The sequence below is a fragment of the Tiliqua scincoides genome, chromosome 4 (genome assembly GCF_035046505.1).
Source record: "Tiliqua scincoides isolate rTilSci1 chromosome 4, rTilSci1.hap2, whole genome shotgun sequence".
Lineage (NCBI taxonomy): Eukaryota > Metazoa > Chordata > Lepidosauria > Squamata > Scincidae > Tiliqua > Tiliqua scincoides.
Genome location: NC_089824.1, coordinates 13,969,817 through 13,992,029, shown reverse-complemented (window position 1 = coordinate 13,992,029; position 22,213 = coordinate 13,969,817). Strand labels below are relative to the sequence as shown.

General features: G+C 44.1%; 1 protein-coding gene across 3 annotated transcripts in view; it reads right to left on the bottom strand.

The window, feature by feature from the left end:
- The window catches only part of MTSS1 (MTSS I-BAR domain containing 1), a 150,075-nt gene that overhangs the window by 4,546 nt on the left and 123,316 nt on the right, over window positions 1-22,213 (bottom strand). The window contains exons 7-14 of one of the 3 annotated variants that reach the window (XM_066623010.1): window positions 19,922-20,079; window positions 17,191-17,298; window positions 14,837-14,934; window positions 11,932-12,142; window positions 7,101-7,220; window positions 5,615-5,812; window positions 1,854-2,018; window positions 773-935 (exon numbers count right to left, since the gene is read on the bottom strand). In XM_066623010.1, coding sequence (XP_066479107.1) covers window positions 773-935; window positions 1,854-2,018; window positions 5,615-5,812; window positions 7,101-7,220; window positions 11,932-12,142; window positions 14,837-14,934; window positions 17,191-17,298; window positions 19,922-20,079 — 1,221 coding nt within the window. The remainder of the gene's footprint in view (window positions 1-772; window positions 936-1,853; window positions 2,019-5,614; window positions 5,813-7,100; window positions 7,221-11,931; window positions 12,143-14,836; window positions 14,935-17,190; window positions 17,299-19,921; window positions 20,080-22,213) is intronic. The other 2 variants (XM_066623008.1, XM_066623009.1) reach the window with 2 other exon arrangements.

Genomic DNA, 22,213 nt, shown 5'->3' with positions numbered 1-22,213 from the left:
ATTATATTTGATAAAAATGCACCTTTAGAATAAAAACACAGAATACCACTTTCTGCACTTTTCTCCTTGGGGAAAAAAACGAAATCTGCAAAAAAATAGTATTTAAGAACACCTCTAGTCATAGCTCCTTGATGGTGGGGAAAATGCACTCCCAGGTATTTCTCCGCACGTATCAGTACTGAACTGATCCCTTCCAAGCAAAACATGCAATGAGCTCAAGGAGCAAGGGAATAAACTGCTGCTTGTATAGCAGTTCAGTCAGATTTGGCAAGCAGGTGAAAGTGCAGGCAGGACCTGGACAAGCACAGGCCAGACCACCCAACACCTTTTTGGCTAGGAAATATTCATGAGTACCACAGGTGGACTGTAGCAATAAAAGCAGTGTTGTACAACCTTGAGTACCACCCGCTGCTCTGCAAAGCACTGGGAGAGCCCATAATTTACTGCCAGTATAGAACCCACATTTGACTATCCACTGCAATTTGGCCAAGGCAAACGGCCAACCGCAAATCCATGCATAATCATCTATGCCCTCTCATCAGGTCCTACTCTCTCTGCGACATCCTGAATGTGTTTTCATTTTAAACTCTCCCACCTTTCCCTAACATCACTTCTTGTGTTGCTCCTCCAAATGGAGAGCAAACGGACGTGACAAAATTAAGGAGTATACCAGCATGCAACAGGACTGAGAAGAATGGCAACAATCATGACTTAACAACATCCAGAGCGCCTTGCTTTAAAAGGCAAGTACACAGGCACATCCGTCCCTTACCTTGTGATGGGATGGTGTCCTCTGAACAGCAAGGTGTGGTTGTCTGGGTGCTGTAGCCGCTGGAACATTGCAAGGAGTCCCGGCTGCTCCTCTGGGTGTCTAGCTGCAGCCCTCGGGTTAGAGCAAGAGCCAACTCTTCACACGCCTCCATCTCCTCTCCTTGCTAGCAATATAATGGAAGCCTCTTGTTAAGATTTTGGGACAATCGCAGAGACCTTTTGGGTGTTTTGTTACTTCACTGGCCTCTTTCCAATCTGACCCCATTCCCCACAACATAAATTTATTACAAAGGCTGCCTTTGTGTTTTGCTATCCAACTACTACCAGAATTTAATTCATTTTACTTTATACACTACCCTTCAAGAATCCTCTACCAATACCAAATCAACCTATCCATGCAGTTTTAAAATGTATTCTGACCCCTTGCCCCCAAATGATCCACATGCAAAGGTAAGAAATCCTATCAATCCTCAGGGAGCAGCAACCCTGAGAATGAAGAACAATGTGGACCTCTCCTTTTTGAATGCCTTGGCTTGCTGCTCCATCTTGCTTGCTACTCCCTCCAGCAAACAGGACCACATGCTGGCTTCCTTCTAGTGCAATATTATCCATCAAAGAGAAACAGACAATCTCCAGCAAAGTTGGCAATCACATATTAATCACCTTGCTGAACAGTTTCCTTCTCTGATGTATTAAAAATACAGAGAGTTATGTAAACATGTGGGAGAGCACTGCAGCACATGTGATAAAAGGAAAACCTTTCAGCCTTTTGATTCCCTGTGCACCCATTAAATGAGGAGATACCATTGAGGAAGGACTTGTACTGCAAGCTCTTTCTACAAATCTGATTTGCTTCCCAGATTTAAATTTTTTTTTTTTTTTTTTTTTTGCTTTTTTTCAAACTTCACAGCACCTGAGGTTATGTGCCTTATGTGAGGCACATAAACCTCCTTCAGGTCAAGGGGAGTTCTGGCAGAAAAAAAATCCTGAAAAAACTAATTAGCTGGTGCTATGGAACAGTGTCTGCCAAACCAGAAACTAACACATCAACCAACAAGAGAGCCAATGACATGGAACCTCACCCTTGGGGCAGCTGACACAGTCATGCTCCGGGGTCTTTGGGTTTCCTCCGGGGGCAGAGATGGTCCGCTCTGGGATCCCCCAGTGGGGTCTGTGTCTCGTTTATCCTTGCGGCGCTGCAAAGTGTTCACCATGGGCTGGTCATAAGGACCTGGTTTAGCCCAATCCTAGGGAAAAATTTCAGTTAGTAAAGTTTATACAGATAGTACATACTATCTGGGCAACAGCTGCAAATATACAGGGCTGCCTTTTTTTTTTTTTACTCTTAGAGGAAAAGTACAATCTAATTCCAAAGCCTTTCCCATCAGTCCAAACCCATTTCTTGTTTTTCTCTCAGATCACAGTGCATACATACTTTTGCAAGTCTCCAAGTTCCACTAAGATCATATTGACTCTGAACTAGCACGTTTTCTTTCTGCTGTTTTGTGTTCTCTTTGTTGCTCTTTGTGTTGCATTTGGGTGAACATTCTGTTGTGCAACCAACAGAAATGTTGTGATGCTGGGAAGGTCTCTTATGCCAGCCCTTCAGAATGTTCTTGACCCAAGTTGCACTATATCCTAGGGAACACAGCCAGCATTCTGCAAACAGATATACAGGCAGGATCTCATATCCACAGTTTCACTTATCTGTGGATATGGGGAATCTGCCCTGTCAGTCATTACCACTACCTTTGTTTACTGTAGTGGCGCTTGCAGTGCGGGTGCTTTTTATTTTACATTTTTCCTTAACTGACATACCAAATAGGCAGCCAGCCTGCACTCTAGAGGGCAACTAACAGGAAACAGGGCAGTACCTGCTTCCTGTTAGTCTCTGCAGCATGCAGGCTCATTGCCTGAATGTTCAGTTCTTCAGTTAAGGAAGAATGAAGCACCCGTGCTGCAAGCACTACTACAGTAAACAAAGGTACGTGTAATGGGCGTGCTGGAGACACAATCCATATCGTGTTCCCTTGTATCAGCTGTTTCCTTATCAGTGGGCAGAGGGGCAGAATGGAACCCCCTTGGATATGGGGCCCACCTATACGTTCCTGGCTGCAAACATAGTTTATCTCATTTTCAGAATTATGCTCCTGGCTGTCATTCAAACTTCCACCTCCTCATGCAGAGAAACTGATCAGTCCTTTCCCCAATCCATGCTTCAGCTTGCACTGCACTGGAATGCTGATTTCTCTCTCTTCCAAGCTGCAGGGAGGTAAAAATGTCATATTTTCTGACTTTTGTAGAAATTTGGGTATGCTGGACCATGATACATGCACCAAATTTCAACTATCTTTGGGGAAATTAGTTTAATATCTGCCCTCAATGAGCGAACATAACCACTATAACAGTTCAGCTGAAATGAGCTGCACTTTCAAAATTATTTTCTAATCTGTGTACTCAGGTGCTTAATTCCAAATCCAGGACCAGCAGCACAATGCAGCATTTTCACATGATGGACTGAAGAAAGGTACAGGTGGCTAGCTCTACTGCTACTTCATGGAGATGTAACAGCTGAACTTGAAACTTGACAGAGATGTGCAACAAACAGAAGCACAGATCATTCACATGCTTCCTGTCTTCCTCCCCACAAACACACAATACACAACATCTAAAGCCACTTTGCTGTATTTACTCTTCCATAAAATGATAATCCAGAAAGGTGATCAAAATGTGTCTCCTACAAGATGAAGCAGTGCAGTGTAGACGAGCCCTGTGTTGAAAGTCATTTTGGATGGTAGCAATCCAAGAATTTGAGATGAACCCCCATACCCTCTGTTGTGCTCTATTCCTCCAGAAGGAAGGGGTAGGAACTGATTAGAGAAGAACTGGTAGAGAAGGAACTGATTACAATACTGGTGTAGGGGCCCACCCCTGGAGGGGCCTGGAGCAGGCTTGTTCCACCCCCAGGGAGGCCTCAGATTGGCTGGAGGGGAAGGGGTTCCAGTACCCTTGTCCTCCTCCTTAGCAGAGCTGCCACCCCTGGCTTGGGAGCAGGAGCTGTTCACCTCACTGCTCCCTGCTTCACACTGCCTGCCTCTCATCCCTGGCCTCCCTGTTTTATGGCGCAAGCCCGCCCCCTTTTTGGCCCCTCCCCTTCCTCCAGGTGGGGCAGAAAAGGCCTTTCCTGTTCTTGGCTTGTTTCCTTCTGTGTTCCTTGTTTGCCCTGCCAGCCCCCTCTGGCTGGTTGGGGTGAGCCAACCTGCTTTGCCCCCCTCAAGGGCAGGGAAGCCTCTCCACCCTGGGCATGGGGTGCCTGCTCCAGGGTAAGTCGGGGGTCAGGGCATCTGGGAGGGGCCCCGACAACTGGCGAAACTTCTAGGGCTATTATAAAGATTTCTGAGAATGTACGTGAAGCACTTTGAAAACTTGACACACACTATGCAGACTGTAAAGTACTGTTATTAATGCTTGGGCTATTGAGAACAATCCCTATTATTGGTACAGGCATTCCCTATTATTATTGCCCAATAATCCCTATTATTATTAATCCCTATTAATTAATCCCTATTAATTAATCCCTATTATTTAATCCCTAATATTATTGCCCAATAATCCCTACTATTGGTACAGGCATGTTCGGGGCATAGGTTCCTGCAGCTACCACGGATATCCGAAACCAGGGATAATGGCGAACCCTACCCAAATTTTCCCCGTTGCGATCTTAACTCGCCTCTTTGTTTGCAAATGCTTTGCAAAAGGGAGATTTTTGGCATGACCCTGTGAATGTGCACATGAGGCAAAAAGTCACTTCTGAAGTGGCTGCTCCCAAAGCTTTTCTAGGGGTGACTCCACAAAGTGACTAGACAGAAAACAGAAGGTCCTGAGCATGGGATTGCTCCTGGAAAAGACAGCCTAGAAAAACTGGGAAGAGGCTTTAATCTTGTACGCCCCTCCACACCCCCAGCATCTCTCAGCAACTTCACATACACACCCCAAAATGAGGCAGGGCCACATTCCATCCATCTTCCATAGTGGCTTGAAAATAAGTTTAAAATGCATGCCAATGTTCATGTTATTCAATGTGCACACTCAATTAAGGCCATGACATAGACGTTATCCTGCAAGCACCAAAAGCTAAACTGGAAAAATGGCAACTCTCAATGCACTGCATAGAATGCACTTCCCACTGCCAGACTTATCTGGTGAGAAGGAACATACAACTCCAGTATGATTTGATCTACTTTGACTGTCTGTCTCCAAGCTCAACTAAAGATGGTTCTTGCCTTCTAAGCCCTAAACAGTTTGGGCCTGGGCGCCTCTTCTCATATGTTCCTTCCTGTGCATGACAATCAAAATGGAAAGCCCTGCCATGACTGAGCTGAGTGGCTACAGGTCTTTCCACTCATGGTGTTGATGCTGTGGAATGCCCTTGCCAGGGAAGCCTGCTTGACTCCTTCACTTTATCATTCTCTCAGCTGATATCCGGCAAAGTTCTGCTGCTATATTTATTATACTGCTTTTTTGGTATTGTTTTATTGATTGTTGCTCATTTTAAGTATCTTGTTCTTTATCACTTTGGACTCTTGAATAAATTTTATGTAATTATAATAGTAAGTGAAGCTATCAAATGCTTATTCAGGTAACACTCCACTCCCTTAATTTGAAGTTCTCAATTCATGGGGGGGGGGGGAATCCCATTGTCAATCAGGAATTCAGAATGATATTAAGAGCTGAGGAAAAAAATTAAACAAGAATCAAATGAGAAGCATCATCTTGCAGTGGTGTATTGGGAACTGGGATGGAAAGGAGAGAGTGACGGAACGGAAACAAAAGAAACACAAACCTTCCAGCTAGGGATCTTAGATGATGGTAACATGCCTGGCCCAATGGTGTAATAATGAGCGTAGTCTGGAAGGAGGGTGGAGGAGGAAGCCCGGGTCCATGCGTGGGAGACAGACGGGAAATGAGGGAAAGGACCTGCACCAACTGAGGCTAAAGATGGACCACTTGACAAACTACAGTGATAAAACCCATTAGACAACTGGAAACAACAAAAAGAAAAGAAAAGAGAGAAATTAATATAAATAGAACAAAATATGGAAAATACAAGGTGAAATCAGGCATGCATTGCTGGAAAGAAAGGGGGGAAATACCCCTCCGTGGAGGATCTGGCAACTTTTGCAACTGAACACCCACACAGTGCTTGGTCATGCTTTGTTAATGTCATTCAAATATGCAACAACATTCAAGAAATGGAAAAAATCATGTTCCGGGGCTGAACGGCTTTACATCACTGGGTCACAGAGATAATCTTCTGGGGAGTCTCTCCTAGTACTGACCAGTCTAAGAATCCCAGATAAACTTCTCCAAAAACACAGCAAGTGAAGGGAATGCTCTATGGAGCTCTGATGCGCTCTGTGATTAAGGGATGACCAGCAAGTTTAAATTCAGACCCTGTAAGCAAGCAGACACAATCTTTCCAAAGCCGTTAATATGCCTGAGTTAGTATTTGCACGTTCCATTTGAGTGAGAGAGAAGCAGCTCAGCCTCAGAAAATGACACGTTCCAGGGATAATGTAATGACAGGGAATGAAGGAGGGGATTGGTGGCATTGCCAGATGAATCTAGAGCCAATCAACCATTCACTCTGGCTGCGATCAGAACTTATCCAAAGTTCTTATCTAGAATGATTGGGAGACCAATGTATGCCAGAGGGTCTCTGATTTTTAATGAGAATTTTGGAAAGCACACAACACCTAGAGAAGCAATTGATCCAACTTCTGAAGAGAACACATATTTTTATCTTATGCAAACCCATAAATACATTACGGTCCCACTTTTCCTAGAAAAGTCACCTGTGGCTAAACCCAATTAGTGTATTTTTTAACAAGGTAGTAGGCACATCATTACCAGTGCCAGAAGCCATCATGAGAGCCTTTCAGGAGGATAGTAAATGGTCCCATGAATGCCCTAACCACTGTTCGAGTCACAATGCATCACTGCCAGGCTCATCCACTTGTAGAATGTGGTGTGCTGTGTTCACAACATGGCACCAGGACAATCATAAAACCAGTTACCACACCAACATTGGAGGTGGCTTCATGGAAAAGTGACCTTGTGGACAGGCTCTAAATACTGGGCTGGTAGCAAAAAGCAAGTTCTACCGTTGTATGATTCCTGTACTCATTTTCAGATCCTTTGATGGAGCATGGAAGGTCTTCCATTTTCACTTTCCATTTGCACCTTGGGAAATAAACTATTTCCATCTACAAATTAAGCCCTGGGCAGCCAAAGAACATGTGTCTTGCAGAGACAAAGCTTCTTTTCACCTTGTCTGTGGAGGCCCAAGCCCCCATGGTGGAGCCTGAGCTGACAGAGGTGGGGGAGCTGCACTCGCTCACTGACTGGCAGGTTTCAGAGGCTTCTGAAGAGGCTGAGCTGGACGAATTCTGTTGGGTTAAACGCACACAAAACGGCACCAGGACAGCAAGGAAAAAGAAAGGAACAAAAAGACAAGCCAGTAAAACAAAGCGACAAAACACAGAGGGACAAACGCATACACAGGAGGACGACGAAGAGGAAAGAAGCAGAGTGTTAGGGGTTAAGAAAAATAATTCCATCACTAAACACACAGTTGAAAGCCTTCAAATGTGGATCAATAACGGTGCAGGACGGTCAAAAGCAACAGGTTCCAAAAGCAAGGCCTTGCTGCCTCAGCAGGAGCAGACATCTATGATGCAGCAAGCCAGATCCCTGCAGAAGGACCAAGGGCTATTCAGACATCACACTAAACTCTGATTAAGTGTTACAAGAACAGGCAGACATGAGCCACAGGCAGGCGCACACACTCCCTTGTGGTGATTAGGCATTTCTGACCCTAGTTTAATGACAAAGCAGTTCGCAGTTTCATCCAAACCCAGCAAAACAGAATTGTGCAAGCCATAGTTTGAACCTGGCGAGCTGCTGAACCAGGCCCAGAAGTTTCTAAATAACAATAACAACACTACCATTATTATTATTATCTATTATTATTATTATTGCCATGCACAAGGACAGAAAGTGGGGGGAGTTTGCAAAGCAGAGGTTCGTGCCTGCTCATTCTTGTGATGCTGAACCACGGTTTATCATTGTAACTAAACAGCCTCTCTGCTTGGGTGTAGGGTGCCCTACACTGAGTGGAACACCCTCAGAAATGCCTGAAGGGAGAGCATCAGCAGTTATGGAAACTGGAAAATGCTATGCTAGAGCTATAACATTATAGCTGCAACACCACTCACTCCGAAGGGCTGTTCCTTTTGAGGTTACTGGCTGCAAAAGCTATGCAGGGAGATACACCAGATGTTGGAACTGAAAATCCCAGTGGATTTGTTCAGAGGAGACTTCACGCGAACTACCAGATTATTGCCAATGGCTGAACACAATGGAACAATTTCCATTATGACTTAACTTTTTCCACATGTACTCCTGCATAAGAAGTTATCCAAAACGACTCCAGGGTTACGCTAACAAAGATCCCAGGAGGAGTCTTAGCAAGAGAGAGTGTTCAAGTGACCCTTTGTCCCTTTGCATCCTTATCCTTAGCTTCGCTGTACTTTTCACATTTCTGTACTACCCCCTCCTATACTTATCTCATGCCTCACAATCTCTCCCATCACACCTGAGACACCCTGAGAGTTGTGACAATCATGGAGATGATCAATTTACAATTGATCCAAAAACTGACCCAAAAAAATCACATACAGGCACTCCCCCTACAGGCAGGATTATCCACTAATCACCTACACCACATTCTCCCAGGCCACAGATCAGCCCTCACCACATGATTACAGTGGGCATATTTTCTGCTTGTAGCCCACTGTGAGAGATGCAGATGGGCAAGAAATACTTCATAAAGAATTCAGAGTTCACATTGGTGCACACAAATTTGTACATGATTTGCAGAAGTTGTTCCAAGAAGAACACCTGACGTGTCTTGGTTCAGAATCCAAGTGATGCCTTAGAACTGACAGACTCAGGTTGTCCAGGATGAACAAGATAAAGCTGTTTCATCCTGAGCCAGACCACTGATCCACAGTATTGCCTACTTTGGCTGGCAGCAGTTCTTCAAGGTCTGTGGCAGTGCCTATCCCTGCAATGCAAGAGCGTAAGTGCAGATGCAGCAAACTGAACCTTTCTTACATGGGAAGCATGTGCTCCATCACTGAGCTACAGACTCAAAAAGTCACACCATTTGCTTCAACACCTGTCTTTCTTAAGGGACGAATCTCAAAGCCTCCTCATGAACAATCAAGATACTTTGAACAGCAGCTTAAAATGCTAGAACTACTGAGCCTCACGAGTTTGCATGCCTTCCCTCAACAATGCTTAAAACCTCCTATGTAAACTGAAACCTACACAAGTACCTGTTGAATAGGAAATGCATACATTTTAGAGAAAGGGGGACTATTACAAAGGTAGCTTTTGGAGGGGGGAGAATCTAGATCAGCACTACAGCAGGGGAAACAAGTTTAAGCCCCAACCTCCTACACCTTATGTCTGCCCTCATACTTCTCCTTTACCTCCTTATCCCCTACAACTTCATTATACAGAGTTGTGTCAACTGGACATTGCATTCTTCCGTCCCTCACCAACAAAGAATGAAACTCACAACACCGACAACAAGGTGCTAACACAAACACATACATTAGTATCTGCAGTAAATGACGAGGTCAATTTCATACACAGCCCTGCTGTCACAGAAGCAGCATTCTGTCTCTCAACACAACATATGGCTTTGTGGAAATATTTCCCTTTCACATAGCTCTTGAAGCACAATATTAAGATGAGAGCCTGTCAACTGGTTGTGAATATAAGACATGTCATATACATGAAGCTGTTTTTTTGAGAAGTCGACACACTGCACATGTTACTTGGTGCTTCCTGAAACTGAAAGCAGCTAGACACTTAGGCAAATCCAAAACACCCAGGTCACTTTTACATGCATGCTGAAATTATCTGGAATGATTTCAATAATTTTAATAAGCTTGCACCATTTTATGTAGATTAACAGAAGGGTTCAAAAAAAGTACTTCTCACTATCCTCTCCAACAAAACAAGAGGGTTTCAGACAAAATAATTTTTCCCCACTAAGCACGCTTCTTTCATTTGCCAGCCGAGTTCCATGTGAAACTGGGTGACATGGAGAGAGCCAATGATAAATTCTAAAACCATCCATCCTTTAAGCAGGACTTCCACAATCCTGGTTGCCAGCTGTGATGGCTGGCCTCTTCACACAAACCACCTCCACTGCAACCCCCTCATGCAGAAGCAGGGAGAAAGCAACTGCACATAAGATCACTGGTGGCCTGGGTCATTTCACACATTACATGGGGATAAAGCTGGGTTGGCCACTGAGGAGCTACAACTCCCTCCCAAGAGTACACTCAAAGCTTCCTTAGGAAGTCCACCTGTATGGTGATGTGTCTGCTAACTGGGGGGACTTTAGCATTATCTAAAATAAAAAGTTATGATGTAGTTCTTAACATATATGGAATGCTGACCTGTGACTTCTGTAACCAAGCATTCCAATAAGTCAGAATAGATTCAAATATTTACCAACAATGTAAAGGCAGTCCTTTGAGGACTATATTGACAATACGCATGTGGGAAAAACTGCATGCCTTGAAATACCTTGCATTAAAAATTCCTTCACTACATGCATTTTTTAGTTTAGAGAAAAGTTTCTTAGTGTTTTCCTTGACATCTAAACTCAAGAGTCTATGAAGTTGCCTTATACCAAGTCAGGTCATTGGTCCATCTATCCCAGTACTCTCTACTCTGTCTGTTCTCCAGGGTGTCAAGCAGAAGTCTTCCCTGTCACCAGCTATCTGATCTCTTTAACTAGGAGACACAGGGACTAAATCCAGGAGGTTCGGCCTCCAAAGCATGTGCTACGGTCCCTCCCCATAAGTCTGCTATCTCACATGGAGAGATTTTTGTATGTGGTATTGCTGTTGGTGGGAATAAGGAGATAAGCAATTTCTGCCACATGCAAATTAAGGTGGCGCAGTCATCCTCTGGAAAAACCTGAATCTGATCTTGGCTACAAAGAATCCACATTCTGTAAATAGAGGGTTATCCTCAAAGCAGAAGACAACCTAATTCACAGATTAAGTTGTATATTTTTTTTGTTGGAGAATCTGAAATTTCTTGGTGTAATGTGGCTCAGTGGCACCAACATCCTGTGCCAGAATTTCATGATGGGAGAGAGCAAAAACTTGTGTGCACATTTCTGCAATCACAGAACGGAAAAATACACAAGCACATGGGGAAAACCTAAGCTCACTGGTGCAGAACTAAATAATTTGGAGTGAGTCACTGACAACTTACCTTTTACCACAATTAATACTGACCACCTCAGTCTGAAAAGCACCACTGCCTGGGCTTATGAACACAATCGGAGTTGCTTTGTGTGTTTCAAAAAGTCCTGTTCCCAATAGCTCAACTACCCTAATTATTTTCTATAATACTTTGTGAAGGAGAGAGAATGTTCATCACACATACTTGGGGAGCCCAGGATGATAGCAACTCTCAGGCACACAAGTCCCAATTATGCACACATTCCTTTCCTCTTCAAAGTGTTACAGGAAAGATCTGACTGATCTACTGCAGAAGCAAGAGGTGGGAAGAGGCAAGTTTTTTTTCCCTTTAACAAGCAAAACACCTTTAAATATTAATCCCTTTTTCATCGCTGTGCCAAAAGGTAACCACTGTGGTCATCTGAGGGCAGTGTCTCAGCTATATTTAGAGCAAAACCAGATGTAAGAGTTCCCTGATTAAAAATTCCAATGCATCTTTGCTTCTCCAAAACCAGTGAACAGGGGGAAGGGGGCTTAATTTGGATCAGGGTTGCAGTGTATGGGGGAAAGGGGGGAAGCAAAAACAGTGGTCAAATTCTTTCCTCCTGTAATATGGGCCTAATCCAAAAACCTGATTACTTTGTGGCTTCTTTTTGAAAAAGGTCTTAAGATACCTGCAGTAAACTGGCAGAGATGTATCACAACACATACTCAGTGCCTGTGGCCTTAGAAGAGAACCCAAGCCAAAGTTTATTTTCTCTTGGTGAAGCATTATCAGGGAAGCCAAGACATGCAACGTGAAGGGAACCATCCTCTGATTTACCTGGTTGGGTGCTTCTGGAGGCATTGGAGACGGTGACTTGGACTGAAAAGCATCCTGGGACATGAATCCAGAATCGTGTGAGGACACACTGGAAAGTCTCACCGGTGCTTGCTGAGGCAGATTGGAGCTGCGGTAGCGATAGTGTGAACTGGGTGAGTGAGAATGCGAGCCGCTTGACCGGGAGTCACTACTGTTAACACTGTTCAGACTGCTGTGAGATACAAAAGGAAGAGAGATGGGGGCACAGGAGGGCGGGCGGGCAGGGAGAGAAAACAAAAAGGGGTTGGGGAGAGACCAGCACAGTACAGTTAACATTCCATGGCTCTCCGGCAAGGCATGCAACACAAACCATAAATGGAACCACTGGCCGAAGTAACCTGGTCGAGTTCTAAGTAGCTGCAGTATCCTTAGAACCAGATGGAAAATGGCAACCCACAGCCGTACACTGTGGGCCTAGAATTCCAAACTACATAAGGCTTACACACGCCTGTGGCGCACATAATTAGTGGTCCTTTAGTGGTCCAGCCAGGACCTTTAGTGGGCCTTTAGTGGTCCAGCCAGGCAAATGGAAAGGCGTTTTATTTGCTCAAAAGACACCAGCGTGTTACAAATGGCGACTAAGTGCAGGCAGAGTGACTTTGAGTGAGACAGTAACTTTTGTGGACTTATTTGTAATACAGTATCATATAATAGCAGTCCTCTTTTATTCCTGAGGCTTGATTGAAGAAATACAAGAGGAGAAAAATCAAAATGGCACTACTATGAACACTGACAGAGTTCAATCTATTGAAATGTCCTCCTGCGCAAGACCCACTAAAATAATTACTGTGATCTTGTGCTGCATCCATAATTTCAATGAGAATTGCACAACAGGGCAGTTGGCCAGGAGAACTTTCTGTACATTGTGCAAAATGAATCAGATCCATCTCTCTTACACTACTGCAATTAATAGTGCCCTAAATCTACCTCCTAAGGCACACACCTCACTGTCATCAGGCAAGGCAGCCTTCCCTGAGCTGAGTCAAAGCCTGAAGGAAATTTTCAAATGCAGGAAGTCAAACCATTAAAATTTGGGTTCTGCCCTGGTCCAGGTTCATTAGCAATTTTTCCTGATCTCTGGGTTCAGTTCCAGTTCAAATGCTAATTTCAAGAAGTGGTTTGGAACCAGTTCAGACAGTTTCAAATGATTTAGATACATATTCCATAAAAAATAATACCAAGCTCTTTTGCTCGCAATTTCACGCTATAATTATTTCCCCACTCTGAATCAACTAGCTTAAACTTTATTTTTTGAACTCTAAAAAGGTTTTTACAAGCAAAATACACACAAGATTTAAAAAAGCAAGAGAATAAAAACCATTCGGTCATACAATTGCATTCTGGGAACCTGTTAACTGAACCATTTATTCTGAACTGTCTTTCTCTGCATTTTGGAGTTCAGTTTCAGCTCAATGGAAAAAAAAAACCCCTCTTTGAGCCAGTGTTTGGGTTCCGTTTGATTCTCTACTTACTAAAAGCATAGGCAGGAGCAGAGTTGCAGTGGAGATTAGAAAATGCTGAGTTCTTCCAAACTTTAATATTCTGCTGTCAACATAATGCTATCACTCTGGATCAAAGACTGTTGCTAGGAATTTATGACCAGCCATTTTCCTTTTCCGGATATTGCATTTTTTTAAAAACCTGTGCTGACTGCTTCCATATAAATATCTATAGATGAAATCTATAGATACTATACATATGCATGCACAGACAGTTATGTATAAGGTATACATCCTGGTCTACCATGCCATACGGTACTTCAGCTCTCCCATCCATATGATTTGGAAAGCAAACATTATGGAAGAGAAGAGAGAGAGATAGAAAGAAGAGAGAGAGGAAAAAGGTAAAAGCATCCAAGGCTAAAAAGAAATGTAAGCGCAGCTTCCTTTTGTTGAAGAAAAGGAAAGAGTTTTACACCAGTATGCCTGGGAAGGAGCAGGGAGGTGGGTCTGCATGCCGCCAAACTGTTTTGACCAAGAGAAAACAGTTTCATGAAGGAGGTAGAAAAGGTATCCAAGTATTCCAACACATGTAAAAAAAGTTGAACTGAATTAAGACAGTGCTGAACAGTTAAGAGCGTTTGCATCTTACAGTACAGAACTACATTCAAAGAGGTTGAAAGAGAAACCCACACATTCAGACTGTTTAGTCTGCTGACCAGTTACAGCCACTTTTTAATAGAGCACTATAAATATTGCTAAGTGTTCACGTTCAACAAAACAGCGGCAAGGAATAGCAGAGCCCGAATTGAAACCTGCATGGGTAAATAAGTAACTGTATACTTAGTTTCCTCAAATTATAGCTGTTTAATTATAATAATCCATAGTGGCTAATATTCCCATAATCACGTACTCAGAAAGAACAGCTCAGTCAGTAACAAATCATTTTTAAGATACAGGCACAACTTAAGACTCCACAATACAATTACATAAACATATATGAAGCTGCCTTACACTGAATTAGACACTGGCTTATTCAGCTCTGAACTGTCTACTCAGTGGCTCTCCTGGGTTTCAAGTAGTCTTACTAAGAGGTGCTGAGCATTAGATTTGGGAAATTCATCAAGGAAAGCATTACCACTGAGATACAGCTTTTCCTCAAACATGGGCCTTGCTAAACTTGAATTGTTGAGGAGCACCTGATGCTATAAGCCTGGTTAAAGCCTAGCTGGTGAGGACCTGTTCAGTGCTTGAATGGGAAACCAATAGGAGCTTCACATAAGTTGCTCTGAACTTTCTAAAGAGCAAAAAATAAAAATAATCAAAAAATAAAAAAATAATCAAACTAATTTAAAGGTGAATAAGGAAGCGTGTTTAGAATTAAAAAGCAGTTTCTTTCAAGAACAGAGTAAGTGACATCTGCTTACCTGCAGACACTGGATTTTCTGGACATGGTAGTACTAGGAGAAGATGGAGGAGTCTGATAGGACCAACCGTAATCGGAACCTTTCAAATCTAGAATTACCTGGAGAAGCAGGAGACAGCCACACAGGATGTTTACATGAATAAGGTCAATGATCGTTTGAAGGTAGTTGTGGTCGGACCCGCCAATCTTACTGCTGATAAGGGATTCCGTTGAGCATCTCTCACTAGTGTCTCAAACATGCTTTTCTGCCATTAAACTAAGAATGTTATCACAAGTGACACCACCACTGGAATGTGGAGTTTTTCAGTGGTGCCAATGCATGATACAAAGCAGGGAAGTACCCTTTTCTAAACAAAATGTACATCCTAGTCAATGGAGCTTTTTCATTCTAAGGGCAGATGCAAGGAATGTAAAAACTGATGTTAAGTGGCACTTATAAAAAGCAGCGTTAAGGCATGATCAAGCATCAGGTTCTGACTTCTACGTTTCGGGTGAAGGTATTTGAGGGATGCCTCCTTCCATATAATCCTACCCGTCCTCTCATCAGAGGGCACCCTTCTAACTGAGCCACCACCAGTAGAGGTGAGGGAGAGGGAGGGAAGAAACAGGGCCTTCTCAGTGGTGGCACTCCATTTGTGGAATTTGGAATTGAGGACGGCTCCCTCTTTGGAGTCCTTTTGGCAGGGTCTCAAAATCTTTATTTAAAGAGGCTTTAAAATGTTGACACTGGGGGGCTAGTGGTGTTTATGCAACATTTTTTAATCTGCGATCCAATTGTGTTTTATTGTTTTTGTGGTTTTAATGTTTTCAGCACTGTTTTTACAGTATCGAAATATTGTTTGTAAGTTGCCATGGAGGCCTTTAAGCAGGGTGGAAAGGTGGGATATAAATCTTGTTAATAAATAAGAGCCCAATCCTGAGCTCCGTGCTACAGTGGACTGTCACAAACGTGTTGTAAGGCACCTTTGCTAGCCTCACCGCCAGGCTCCTGCCCATGCTAGCCCAGCATCGGCCGGTGCTGGGCTAGCACGGGGCCATCACCAAGCCTCCGCGGCTTGGCGGTCTCCCGGACTGCCACGCCGTGGCACGGTAAGCAGGCGCGGGAATGAGGAGGAGGCATTCCAGGTGGGGGGAGGCCAGTGGGGGGCGTAGAGAGGGCAGGGGGAGGTGTGACGCGGGGAGGGGGATGGGCTGGAGGTGGGTCCGTGGAGCTCTGCTCTGCAGGATCCAAGGCACTTGTGGAGGGCTCGGCGCCCTACACGAGCACCTTTACTTTAAAGTACTTTACCGCCGACCAAAAGGCACTTGTAAAGGGCCTTATAAAGTAAAGTGAGTAGCCCATTGCGGGGCTGCTTACCTTACCTGGGGGAAGGGGACAAAAGTCCCCTTTTCCCGAGGTGCCTCCTGCGGTAACCCAGGGCATGCAGGATCCGGCGGCAGCCGTTCTCAGTGCCGCCAAGGCTGAGTGCCCCAGGCAGCTCAGGATTGGGATGTAAATCTACACAGGTAGTAGAATGAACTTGACTATTTCAGACTGTAGGTGGAGAAACCACAGTTTATTGAATTCCTATGGGAAAGAAATGCTCTACAGTCAGATAATTCACACACCAGGGAGATAAAGTCTGCCCCTCAAATACTACTTTTGCACAAAGTTTAGTATGTGGGAGAGCAATAAAAATGGAATGGTCCAAGTGCAATCTGAAAAAAAAAATCAATCCTACCATCTAAGATTTTTATTTATCTAACCACTATCTATTTATCTGTTATTTCTCCAACCGTCTAGCCCTAACAAGAGCCTCCAAGATGATTCTCAAATCAGTTGAAAATACAATAAAGTGACCACAGATTACCCCACAACCAACTGAAAAAGCTAAAACAATTAAAATCACAAGCTCAGAACTCATGAAAGAGGGGCAAAGGATCTCCATGTATCAAAAGCTCAGCAGTGAGCTCAGACCTTCCAAGACATGGGGTTCTGAAACCTGGGTGCCACATCCCAAAAGGCTTCTACCACTTTAATTTGCTGCCTGTATAATCCAGGCCAGAGTTCTGCAGGTTTTCCTTTTGAAAACTTGCCAGTAATACTCTGGTGCTGTCCATCCAAATTTAATGAAGCAATAGTTTATTAAGGGCCAGGTACAGTTCACCTGGACCTTTTCCTGTCCACCTGTATTCAAAGAAGTGCAACCTACCCAAGAGCACTACCATCTTCTCACACAGTTATCATTCATACAACAGGCTTTGAGCAGAAGAACTTCCCTAAAACTTTGTATGTATGCATGCACTTCAACTATCTGGGAGGGCTTCACAGTCACAACAAACAAGAGACTGACTTAGAAAGTCAGTCACATTAACCTGTTCGCTTGAAGCTGGCAGCTTGTGTGGATCCATGGTGAGGCTTTTCAGATCTTCTGATATGGTCTGTAGATGAGTTATTTCACCCAGCATTGATATTTCTTCTTCCTGAAAGATGGTTTTTAAAATGTATTATTATTAACTACTAAGAACAAGTTACCCTGCACATGCCCAATCTCGTCTGATCTCAGAAGCTAAGCAAAGTCAGGCCTGGTTAGTACTTGGATGGGAGACCACCTGGGAATACTGGGTGCTGTAGGCTTATACCATAGTCTTTCGAGACTGAAGGTTGCCAACCATTATTAACTACATTTTTATCCCGCCTTTTTCCCCCGGAGGGACCCAAGGCGGCTTACAACAATAATTAAAAAAATACAAAAACACACAATTAAAACACAATTAAAAACAAGGTAAAAACACATTCACAAATTAAATCCTCTAAAATGAGCTGTGCCTATATTATTGCTGTTTCATTTAATATACTGGCAATTTTGGCCAATTTCTGCACTTGAGGTTGTCAGTTCACTAAGAACAGAATCTTTGAATTTTATATTTTCTTTAGCAACAACCCTTTTTGGTGTGAGTAAACATTTATCTATATGGTATTGTTTCACTGGGCATTTTCTTCTGGAGAAAAATCCTTTAAAATTTTTTTATTTCTGTATCTGTTAAATTTCACCACTGACACTTGCAGATAATCGCTTTGCAGCTGGTCTTTGGGGGGGGGGGAGGAAATTATGGAAATAAATGAGGGAGTTTGAAGTGGGCAGAACATAGTGCAGATGGGGCTGAAGGTGTGAGCCTAAGGACACCCATTGCTTTGGAGCTTTGGGAGAGTCTTGGATCAATGACTTTGTAGCTAACAGCCTTTAACTATTGCAGTATACCAGTTCTCAGAACAGGTGAATCACCTTGATTTGGCTCTTGGACTAAGATGTCCCACCCCACCTTTACCCTATGGGGCCACTGTTGATTAACCAAAAGCCCCATGCTCACCTCATCTTGATCAGAGGAAGATCAGGGTTATATATTACAGGTGTAACCTAATTATCCATGGATTTTTCACCCACAGTTTTATCTCAACATGATAAGAAATTAAAGGAAAAACATCCCTATGAAAAACAGCCTGGCATACCATTGTTATGGGAGAGCTGGCAGCAGTCAGACAGTCTCTCCGGGCACTTAGAAAGGCTTCACTCCTAGACACTTCACTCCTATCCTTTTCCCATGAAGCATGTGAAAATGCAAAGCAGAAGTGATTATCACCTCTGCTTTGCATTCTTTCCTGAGCTCCCAGTGAAGTGGGGTTGCTTGCCTTGGAGCGAAGCCATTCTAAGCAGTGGTGTAGCTAAGGGGGTGCAGGGGATAGCAGCTGCACCAGGCATCAAGCTTTAGGGGGGAAACAAGCTGAGCTTGAAACTAGTGACCAAAATTGTGAAAATCTTGATACGTATGAATAATACCATCATGTTATGTATCACTGGAAAGGTAATTTAATGCAGAATGCAATGAAATAAACTGCATTGGAATATCTTTACTCTATCAAAGGTTTTGGCCAATTAACCAGAAAATGAAAACACAACTGTCTTGTGGAACAAAAACTGGATTTGCTTAACTCCAAACTGACCTATGAGACTGATTGTTCTGAGTGTCAATGAGATGTTATTATGATACAGCATAGAATTAATAACTTTTTATTTATTACTTAATTAAATTTGATTTTATCATGCAGGGGCACTACAAAATCTTCTTTGACCCCAGGTAGCAGATAGATGCCTTAGCTATGCCACTGACTGGGGGGAGGCAGTAGAACAAGTGGGTGGTGAGCTACTGGGGGGGAGGAGGTGGTTTCCTCCCAATTTTAACTTTTTAAAAAGCTCGGGCATGATGTCACTTCCAGTTGTGACATCACTTCCAGGGCAACATTTTGAGCTTGGCACCGGGCTACACAATCATTAGCTACACCACTGATTCTAAGCACCTGGAGAGAGATGGATTGATTGATGGTCTGCCTGCTGCCACTCTTGTGCATTGAAAGGGTATTTCAGGGGATGTTTCAAGGGGTATTTGAGGGACCGCCTCCTTCCTTATAATCCTGCCCGTACTCTTAGATCATCGGGGGGGGGGCCCTTTTGACTGTGCCGCCACCAAGAGAGGTGAGGGGAGGGGCGGCCAGGAAGAGGGCCTTCTCGGTGGTGGCCCCTGAACTCTGGAATACCCTTCCCTTAGAATTGAGAACTGCTCCCTGTTTGTTAATATTTCGGTGTGAACTGAAGACCTTTTTATTTCAATAAGCTTTTAACTGCTGACAGGCTGGCTGGCTTTCTTTCTCTTTTTTCCTCTTTTATATTAGAATCCACGGGGATTGTTTTAGTTTTTTAATTATGTGCAACTGTTTTAATTATTGTTTTTAATTGCTATTTTTGTATTTTTAATTGCTATAAGCCACCTTGTGTGCCCATGGGGCAAAAAGGTGGGATATTAATTAATTAAATTAATTAATTAAAGATAAGCAAGGCTGTTTTTAAATTGCTGAGCAAGGGAACATTGTTTTTTTTTTTAACCAAGTTCCTTTAACACAATTTTTGGCATCCGCGGGGGTTCTGGGAACAGAACTCTCAGATACTGAGACTCAAACCTGTACATTAGGAACATATGACATCATTTAGGGTCTCAAACTCAGTTTCATGCATGCAAACAATAAAGCGGCTTGAAAGGAAACAGAACTCACAATCACAGGCCGGAGCATAGAAATGAATGAACAGAATCTTCCACGCTCTTCAATCAGGGCTTTTCTGACAGCCTGTTTCTCAGTTTCTTCAAGAAGAAGGTACTTATCATTCACATCCTGTAGCGCATGGTCCAGTTGGGGCTGGATATCTCCTCTGCCTATTCACAGTGAAGAAAGTAAAAGCACATTTTTAGCAGTTACTCCCAGGCTCCACAAAGCCCAAGCACATTGGTGCCACATGTCTCTACAAAGCCAAACCTGCAGATATGCCAGTCCTCAATTTTGTGTCAAACACATTTGCATGACAGCTCATTACATGCAAATGAAAACTGGATTAATCTCTGGCCACCAAAATCAATCCAATTTTAAGCAAGCTTCCCCAAATTTGAGTGATTCATTTTGTTTCCGTTTAAGAGGTTTGGCGATTTCTTTTCTTACATTTCATAATAGACAAGAATTAATTCAGAAGAGACAATACAAGTGAGGAGAGGTGAGGGGTGTGTATTTGCCTTCTGTGGCAAATAAAGGTTGCTTTTTGTGGAAATATAGGAGACTGACAGAAGAATCCCATACGTTTGCTCAGAAGCAAGTCCCCGCTGCATTCAGTGGGACTTATAAGAATATTTATACATTGCTTTTCAACAAAAAGGTCCACAAAGCAGTTTGCAGAGAAAATCAAATCCCCTATTCCAAAAGTGCTCACAACCTAAGATGCAATAGAAATAGCAGCAAACAGCCAACAGAAAAGATGATGCTCTAAGGTGATCGCTACTCTCCGCCCCATTGAATATAAGATGGACACCACTTGAAAAAGCTTTGCCCAGTTACACAAGTCTGTACAGGATTGCAGACTAACAGCTCAATCCTAACGGGCAGTCCAGTCCTGGGCTGCCCAGGGAGCTCCAGCATGGCAGCACCGCGAGGGCTACCTCTGAATCCAGCACCTCCCGCGCTACCACGAGATGCACCTTGGGAGTAGGGGACGTTCGTCCCCTTCCCCCGGAGTAAGGGAGGCAGCCATGCAGTGCGGCTACTCTCCTTAGCGGCGTCCTTTGGGTGCTGCTAAAGTAAAGGTGCTCGTGTAAGGCATGCAGCCTTCACGAGCGCCTAGGATACTGTGGAGCAGAGCTCCACGGATCCTCCTCCCGCCCACCACCAGGCACACCTCTGGCAAGCCCCCCTCCCCGCGTCACACCAGCCTCCCTGCCTCCTCCCTGCAACACACTAGCCTCCCCCTTCCCGAAAGGCCCTGTCCCCATTTCCTGTTCTGCAGCCTGGCGGTTGCAGGCACCGCCAAGCTGTGGAACGCAGGCGCCCGCTGGGCGGTGGCTCAGCACCAGCCACAGCTGAGCCAGCTCCAGCGGGAGGGTGGCAGTAAGCCCTGCAAATGTTTGCAACTGTGGTCCACGCCGCAGAGGCGCAGCGCAGACCACAGGATTGGGCCCTAAGCCAAGAAGAACCCAAGCTACACCCATATGGATAATAATGCTTCAAATCATGTTTTGGGGAGCCCTAGAGTTCTTATCGGGGTTCCTCAAGAAGAGGATCAGTGATGGCAGACAAATTTTTATGAAACATGGCTTGACTACCACCACCCTTTTATTGGTATTACAAAGCTCTGAGCAGTCCTTCCCAAAGTTGGACCAATGCTCAAATTCTGCAAATCCCCCCCCTTTCTGAGCATGCACTGGTGCACAGCACCCCCACCACCTCCATCATTTCTCTGCCACCTGGCATTTTTTTCAAAACAGGCTAGATGAGGAGTATGTTAGGAATGGACAATGTCCCCACCAGGATCCTCAGCACCCCATCTTTGAAGCAGCACAGGTGAGCAGAGAACTCTTCCTACAAGTTGGCCTTCCAGGAGAATGATTGGTAATAAGATTGCAGCAACCCCTACCACCTAGGGGAGAGCACCAGGATGAGGTCTCTTGTTATCTGGTGTGCTCCCTGGGGCATTTGGTGGGCCGCTGTGAGATACAGGAAGCTGGACTAGATGGGCCTATGGCCTGATCCAGTGGGGCTGTTCTTATGTTCTTATGTTCTTAGAGGCTAGGTGAAGCGACCAGGTAGGCAGCGGGCAGTTGTGGGGGCCTCCCGCCACTCCACTGCTTTCTTCCAACCTGATGCTTGAAGTAGTCACTTCACTCTACTTCATGAGTGAGGTGATCCTAATTCTAAAGACAATGAGGAGGTTCAACAGAGCTGGTGAGTGCTTCGTATGAATTGAGCCCACAGCCCAGAAGGTGCTCCTGAATCCTCTACAGTTTGCAGGAGATTCACGGCAAAGCC